At 51.8% G+C, this 8121-nt stretch overlaps 2 protein-coding genes across 2 annotated transcripts in view; one reads left to right on the top strand and one right to left on the bottom strand.

The window, feature by feature from the left end:
* Positions 1–1271, bottom strand: part of IKBKG (inhibitor of kappa light polypeptide gene enhancer in B-cells, kinase gamma) — a 16622-nt gene extending 15351 nt beyond the window's left edge. Inside the window, 1 exon segment of the mRNA XM_011972978.1 lies at positions 1063–1271. Within this exon segment, the coding sequence (XP_011828368.1) occupies positions 1063–1251 (189 nt within the window). The 5' untranslated portion in view covers positions 1252–1271.
* Positions 1272–2092: 821 nt separating this feature from the next.
* G6PD (glucose-6-phosphate dehydrogenase) overlaps positions 2093–8121 on the top strand; it is a 10577-nt gene continuing 4548 nt past the window's right edge. The window contains exons 1-4 of the mRNA XM_011972980.1: positions 2093–2159; positions 2309–2382; positions 7715–7788; positions 7882–7990. Of these exons, the coding sequence (XP_011828370.1) occupies positions 2093–2159; positions 2309–2382; positions 7715–7788; positions 7882–7990 (324 nt within the window). The remainder of the gene's footprint in view (positions 2160–2308; positions 2383–7714; positions 7789–7881; positions 7991–8121) is intronic.

Genomic DNA, 8121 nt, shown 5'->3' with positions numbered 1-8121 from the left:
CAGGCCTTCAGCTCTTATTAGACACCTCATTGAGAGCATGCAAGCTTGCTGTGTGACTTGGAGCAAGTGTTTTCCTTTCCCTGAACCTCAGCATTTCGTATAGCAAATGACAGCTTTTGAAAAGAGTGCCCAGGGTCCTTAGGCTTTTCCAAGCTGATTGTGTCATTTCACTGCCTTCGCCTGTGGCCAGCTTGGGGTTGGGCAACTTTGTTTTGTTGAAATCAGTAGGGTTCCCCTTTGCTCTCTTCTGCTCTGAGAGTGACAACCTGAGGCTTTCAAAGCAGAACTAGGAAGTGCCAGCTCCAGCACTGTGGGTAGGGGACAAGGGGTCCTGTCTCTGAAGAGCCTCGTGGTTTGTTTCTTCCTCTTCCTGCTGGAGGGGGAGGTGGGAGGTGGTGTGCTCAGGCAGCACCTGGAACAGCTCCCGCTCCCAGGCTCCTTCTGCTCTTGATGCCTCACTCAATGTGGGAGGTAGGCAGGGTGGCACTTGAGGGCACACGATCCTAGAATGTGCTGCTCCAGGAAAGCAGCCCATTCTCCATTCATTCAGCAGACAGCGATTGGGTACTTCTGGGCCACAACAGCCAGTCCCTGCCCTCCTCATGGGACCTATGTGTTACTGTGGCCAGGAAACCATGGCAAGTAAGCAGACGAGCAAGAGCACGGGCTGGCGTGTGTTTCAGAAGATACACGTGGGCCGTGTGTCCCCAGCCCCCCAGAGCACATAGATCCCACGAGGAGGGCCTGGAGAGCACCCACACAGAAGGAAGAGCAAATGCCCGGAGCCCCAAGTTGGGAACAAGCTCAGCGTGACCTAGAAACTGAAAGCAGGCAAGTGGCTGGCAGACCCACAGCCTGGGCAAGCGGGACACCCTGGGGCAGGCTGGACCCACAGTGGCCTTCCTCTGTCCCTTCCTCCTCCCTGGCCAGCTTACCTCACACTTGCGCACACACCCAGCTTCCTTCCTGGGGGCCCTGATGGCACCTCAGAGTTACCAAGTGGGCCACTTCCCGCCTTCTCAGGACTCCCACCCCTACCAGAAAGAGAGCCGAGGTACTTACTGCCCCCTTCCAGAAAGCTCTGGCCTTGTAGACCAGTGTGCACCTGGAACAGCATCTTTCCCCACCTGATGGGACCTCGATGAGGCCGGAGAGCCTCACAGGGAGTGAGGGGAAGAGACTGGGACTGAGAGTCTGCGGGGTATTCACCTCTCTGGGCCTTAGTTTCCTCACCTGGATCACAAGGGCCATGGACTTGGGCTTGATGGGCGTTCAGGACGCATCCCAATGACGAGCCTGTGTGAGGGATGACCCAGCGGCCCCCGCCCCCGCTTTCCTCGGAACTTTTCTGGGCTGACTTCCCCATTGGTCTGATAAGATTCTTGCTGTGTCATGATGATGTTGGCACTTCCCCAAAGCCCCGGTGACTCATGAGCCCCTGGGTATAGGAGGGAGGCCCTTTTTTTGGTTTTTCAGCTGAACTAACTCAGCAGCCCCCAGGTTCTCTGGCCCCAGTGGCCAGGAACCAACTGGGCCCCTGCCAAGGCCCAGGGCTCCACCCGGGGAGTCTGGGCAGGTCCTTGAACCCAGTGACCCTTGGGGATGGGATGGCCCACCCTTGCTGGCCCTCCAGCAGGCATTGCACTCTACCATGAAACACTCATGCCAAGACAAGGGCTGCAGCGATTTGGGTTTATAAAACAGACAGGCCATGTCCCAGGTCCCTTTGCCCTGGCCTAGCCAGACGTCGGTAGCTGGAGATCTTCATCATGTCTTGCTTCTGCTAAGTCACCTTGTGTCCTTGGGCAGATCCCTCCCTTGCTGTGGTCCTCAGGAGAGAGGAGGGCATGGGGAAGAGGAGAAGCTCCCAGCTGCTTTTCACTAAGGACGCCTTGAATTGCCCCCACCCATGTGGTGCGAGTAGACCCCTGACCAAGCTGTCAGGTTTCCCGATGTTTTTTCGTGTTTGTTCCTCCAGAAAATCCCACTAGAGCGTCGCAGCCAGCTGGGAGGGCAGGGCTACCCCTGAGCCCTCAGGAGAGCAGCTCAGTCCGGCTCAGCTTAGCTTAGCTTAGCTCAGCTCCCCATAACCATGGGAGGGAGCGGCCTGCCTTCCCCCACCCCCGCTGTCCTCCGACTTACCTCACCTCGCCTCTCAGGTGACTTGGAGCCCAGCAGATAGTCGGTTGCAGGGGCTGAGCTGAAACAAGGTGAGCAGGTTCAATCTGCAGTTAATCCCAAAAGGAGCAGCAGAAACAAACAGCCTGGAGCGTGGGGCTGCTGTGACTCAGCACCTTTCTGCCACCAGCACCTTTCTGGAGTCTGTCCCGATGCCTCCCAATCTTCCGGAATTTGGTCATGAGCAAACATGACCTGCTTTGGGTGAGGCTTAGAGGTATTTGCAGGCTGTGGTTCTTACCCTTTATTTCAGGGTCCAGTTCCCAGCAAGCTGGTCCTTTCTGTGTGTGGGGCCAACCGTGAGTTGATGTGACATGGGCAGTGTTCCCCTCCCCAGCCCCGCTTATGGCAGGGTGCTGTGAGGAGCTGAGTGGAGGAGCTCCTACCCCAAGGTGAGGGGTCGTCTGCTGGACTTTGAAGGATGCAGCAGTGAGAGGTCCATGTGGCTGCAGTCCTGGCACTGAGCTCACCTGAAGAGGGTCGGAAGCGGAGCAGGGCCCCTGAAGAGCGCAAGCACACAAGGAACCCACACCATAGCAGTTTCCCTCCTGGAAGCCCTCTGGTGGCTTCCTAACCGCCTGGCTCTGGGCGGGTGCATTTGTCCTGGTGGCTTGGCCCCCATTCTGTAATGGTTTGCAGAAATGGACCCATCCATGGTTGCAGTGCCTGATCGCTTTGAAGGGCATGTCTTCTTTTTTCGTGAGATGGAGTCTTGCTGTCATCCAGGCTGGAGTTTGGTGGCGCGATCTGGGCTCACAGCAACCTCCGTCTCCCGGATTCAAGCAATGCCCTTGCCTCAGCCTCCCGAGTAGCTGGGATTCCAGGTGCCTGCCACTACGCCCGGCTAATTTTTGTTTGTTTGTTTGTTTGAGATGGAGTCTTGTTCTTTCACCAGGCTAGAGTGCAGTGGCGTGATCTTGGCTCACTGCAGTCTCCACCTCCGGGGTTCAAGCACTTCCCCTGCCTCAGCCTCCCGAGTACCTGGGACTACAGGCGCGCACCACCACACCTGGATAATTGTTTGTATTTTAGTAGAAATGGAGTTTCACCATGTTTGCCAGGCTGGTCTCGAACTCGTGACCTCAGGTGATCCACCCTCCTCCGCCTCCCAAAGTGCTGGGATTACAGACGTGAGCCACCACGCCCAGACTATTAGTTTTTACTGTGTTTTAATGAAATATATGTCATGGGCCGGGCATGGTGGCTCACGCCTGTAATCCCAACACTTTGGGCGGCCACAGCAGCTGGATCACAAGGTCAGGAGTTCGAGACCAGCCTGGCCAACATGGGGAAACCCCATCTCTAGTAAAAATGCAAAAATTAGCAGGGTATGGTGGCAGGTGCCTGGAGTCCCAGCTACTCAGGAGGCTGAGACAGGAGAATCACTTGAACCCAGGAGGTGGAGATTTCAGCGAGCCGAGATGGCACCACCGCACTCCAGCCTGGCCAGCAGAGTGAGACTCCATCTCAAAAAAAAAGAAAAGAAAATATCTGTCATGAAGAACACGAATGGTGCAGGTCTAGTTTGTTGATGACTTTTCACAAACTCAGCACAGCCACAGAAACTGCTCCTAGATCAAGAAACAGAATATGCTCTGCACCCAGGAAGCCCCCTCACCTGGGGCCCTCACAGTCACTGGCCCCCAAAGGGTGATTTCTGACCCACTGCCCACCCTCCGCTTCATTGTTGGTTTTCTCGCCCTCTTTTGTTGGTGCGCAAATCTTAACTGTACAATTGGCTCTACACCCTCATCACAATAAAGGCCATTGTCATCTCCCCAGAAAGTTCCTGGGTACCCATTCCCAACCAGTCTGCCCCTGCTCCAGGCAACTGCTGATCCGATTTCTGTCACAATGGATTGGTTTTGCCTATTCCAGAACTCCATGTGAGGGAGCTCACAGAGGATTGCATCTCTGATGCTGTGATTTCCCAGTGTTGCTGAGTAGTATCCATTGTATGAATGCACAGTTTGCTGGGTCACGTGTTAATTCAAATGTTTGACATGTTTCCAGTTCGGGGCCGCTATGAACTAAGGCTGCTGTGACCATTCGCGTGCAGGTCTTTGTGTAGACTTGCGCTTTCATTTCTCTTGGGTACTACCTAGAGTGGAACGGCCAGGTCACATGCTAGGTGTGTGTTTCACTTGATCAGAGGCTTGCAGACTGTCGGGGAGCACCCGCACCACCTCACAGTTCAACCTTAGCTGTTTTCATTTTCTTGCCTTACTGCACTTTTCTTGTTCCTGATTGCTTAAAGGAATTATTAATATTTCAACATTTCCCATAAGTGTGATGCTTGTAGTATTTGTAAGGATGATGGTTTTGGGCGTTTTTATTGTTTGTTTTTTTGTTTGTTTGTTTGCTTTTTGAAACGAAGTCTAACTTTGTTGCCCAGGCTACAGTGGTGCGATGTTGGCTCACTCCAACCTCTGCGTCCTGGGTTCAAGCGATTCTCCTGCCTCAGCCTCCTGAATAGCTGGGATTACAGGCGTACATCACCACGCCCAGCTAAGTTTTGTATTTTTAGTAGAAATGGGGTTCCACCACGTTGGTCAGGCTGATCTCAAACTCCTGACCTCAAGCAATGCCCTGCCTTGGCCTCCCAAAGTGCTGCGATTACAGGCGTGAGCCACCACGCCCAGCCATAATGGTATTTTATAGATGCCCTTTATCAAGTTAATGAAGTTCCCTTGTATTCCTCCTCTGATAAGAGTTTTATCATGAATAGGTAATTTCTGAAACACTTTATCTACATTTGTTGGGTTAAGCAAGATTGCTAGATTTAAACAATCAAAATAGCAGTAGGCAGAGAGTTCTTAGAGGTTTTTTTTTTAATCTTCTAATACAGTGAATTTCAATGATTGATTTTTTTCCTATGTTAATATCAAACCAACTTTTTATTTACAGAATAAACCCAACTTGGTTGTGATGTGTTACCATTTTTAACATTGCAGGATTTGGTTTGCTGATGTTTTCTTTCTTTTTTTTAAAGAGACAGGGTTAGTGGGGCACAGTGGCTCATGCCTGTAATCCCAACACTTTGGGAGGCTGAGGCGGGCAGATCACTTGAGCCCAAGAGTTCAAGACCAGCCTGGGCAACATGGGGAAACCCTGTCTCTACAAAAAATGCAAAAAATTACCTGGGTGTTTTGGCATGTACCTTTCAGTCCCAGCTATTCTAGAGGCTGAGTTGGGAGGATTGCTTGAGCCCAGGAGACAGAGGTTGCAGTGAACTGAGATTGTGCCACTGCACTCCAGCCTAGATGACAGAGTAAGACCATGTCTTAAAAAAAAAGGGGGGGTCAAAAAAGAAAAACTCCTGGGTTCAAGCAATCCTCCCACCTTGGTATCCCAAAGTGCTGGGGTGTGTGAGCTGTGCCCAGCCTGCTGATATTTCATGTGGGATTTCTGCATCTGCATGTGTGTGTGAATGAGGCGTGTGGGTTTTCCCATGTGCCTTTCTCATCAGGTTTCCATACCAAAGCTCTGTAGGCCCCATAAGGTGGCTTGGGAAGTGTTCCCCTTTCTTCCTTCTGCAGGAAGAGTTTGCTTCAGGCTGGAATTCTCTTGTGCTTGCATTTTGGTAGAACCCACTGGCAACACTCTATGCGAGGGGGTGGTTTATGTAGGAAGATTTGTGGTCATTGTCCCCTCTCAGGTCCATTGCTCTGTTTTTTGTTTGTTTGAGATGGAGTTTCGTTCTTGTAGCCCAGGCTGGAGTGCAATGGCTTGATCTTGTCTCACCGCAACCTCCATCTCCCAGGTTCAAGCAATTCTCCTGCCTCAGCCTCCTGGGTAGCTGGGATTACAGGCATGGGCCACCATGCCCAGCCAATTTTGTATTTTTAGTAGAGACAGGGTTTCTCCATGTTAGTCAGGCTGGTCTCGAACTCCTGACCCCAAGTGATCCGTCCGCCTCGGCCTTCCAAAGTGCTGGGACTATAGGCGTGAGCCACCGTGCCTGGCTGTTTGGTTGTTTTCTTGTTTTTTGTTTTTTGTTTTTCGAGACGGAGTTTCACTCTTGTTGCCCAGGCTGAGGTGCAGTAGTGCAATCTTGGCTCACTGCAACCTCCACCTCCCGGGTTCAAGTGATTCTTCTACCTCAGCCTCCCGAGTAGCTGGGATTACAGGCATACGCCACCTTGCCCAGCTAATTTTTGTATTTTTAGTAGAGATGGGGTTTCATCATGTTGGCCAGGATGGTCTCAATCTCTTGACCTCATGATCCACCCGCCTCGGCCTCCTAAAGTGCTGGGATTACAGGTATGAGCCACCGTGCCCAGCCTGTTTCTTTTTTTAATGGAATCTCGCTCTTTTGCCCAGGCTGGAGTGCAGTGGTGTAATCTCGGCTCACTGCACCCTCCACCTCTGGGTTTCAAGCAATTCTCCTGCCTCAGCCTCCCAAGTAGCTGGGATTACAGGCTTTATTTATTACAGGGATTATTAGCCACCACACCTGGCTGATTTTTCTGTTTTAGTAGAGACGGGGTTTTGCCAGTTGGCCAGGCTGATCTCAAACTCCTGACCTCAGGTGATCCGCCTTGGCCTCCCAAAGTGCTGGATTATAGGCGTGAGCCACTGTGCCCAGCCCCATTGGTCTGTTTTAGTAGGTTGGATTTTTCTAGAAATTTGTCCATCTCATCTAGGTTGTCAGACAAGGAATAAAATTCATAAAACCCTCTCTTGTTTCCTGTCTGGGGTTTTGTCTTATTGTACCAGTTGTTTATGCCCTTTTAAAAAAGCAGCCATGCCAGACGGTTGTCTGTTTCTATTAGTCTTTTTCAAACACCAACTTCCGGCTTCGTTCATCTTTTCTTTGGGTTAGCTTTTCATTTTATTAATTTTACTTGTCATTATTTCCTTCCTTGTAATTTGGCTTGCAATTCTATGCTTTTTCTCACCTTTTCTTTTTTAATTTTTGGAGATGGAGTCCCACTGTTGTCACCCAGGCTGAAGTGCACTGGCACAATCTCAGCTTACTGCAGCCTCCGCCTCCCGGTTCAAGTGATTCTCCTGCCTCAGCCTCCTGAGTAACTGGGATTGCAGGTGCCCACCACCACACCTGGCTAATTTTTGTATTTTTAATAGAGATGGGGTTTTGCCACATTGGCTGATCTTGAACTCCTGACTTCAGGTGATCTACCCACCTCGGCCTCCCAAACTGCCGGGATTATTTGTGTGAGCCACTGCGCCTGGCCCTTTTTCTCACTTCTTAAGTGAAATGCTTAGCTCCTTATTTTTGAGCCACTCTTTTTTGCTAATGTAGGCATTTGAGGTCACATCTCACAAATTTGGCTACATGATACTTCTGTCGTCCCTTAGTTCTACTGAATTGAATTTTCAGGTTTTCTTCTGGAACACAGGAGATGCGTTTATGCCTTCTGGGTCAGGGGTGGAGAGCTGGCACAGGCTTGAATCTCGGGGCTCTTCTGTCTGTATATCAGGCAAGACAGATATGCTTATGGCCCAGTAGTGATCCTGAGTAGTGCCCAGATCACCAAGGGTGGAGGATGATGTATGTAGGTTGTGTCCCCAGCCACTTCTAACCACACACCTATTCCCTCTGCCACAGGGTGACCTGGCCAAGAAGAAGATCTACCCCACCGTCTGGTAAGTGTGTCCCCCCACTGCCCTTGTGACCTCCCGCCAGGGACAGGCCTGGTCCTGCCCTGCCCGCACTGGTTACGGCTGTTCTGCCCTCAGGTGGCTGTTCCGGGATGGCCTTCTGCCCGAAAACACCTTCATCGTGGGCTACGCCCGCTCCCGCCTCACAGTGGCTGACATCCGCAAACAGAGTGAGCCCTTCTTCAAGGTGAGTGGCCTCAGGGCCTCCCCCGGCCTGGTTCTGCCCTCTCTGCCAGCCCCCAGCATGGCCAGCTTCAGGTGGCCACCAGGGTACCTCCCCCCATCCCATCCCAGGATGCTCTCCTCACCTCCTGCCCG

The sequence above is a fragment of the Mandrillus leucophaeus genome, unplaced genomic scaffold (assembly GCF_000951045.1).
Source record: "Mandrillus leucophaeus isolate KB7577 unplaced genomic scaffold, Mleu.le_1.0 Scaffold1325, whole genome shotgun sequence".
In the NCBI taxonomy this organism is placed as follows: Eukaryota; Metazoa; Chordata; class Mammalia; order Primates; family Cercopithecidae; genus Mandrillus; species Mandrillus leucophaeus.
The sequence above is the reverse complement of the archived record's forward strand: the minus strand, read 5'-3'. Positions and strand labels throughout refer to the sequence as shown.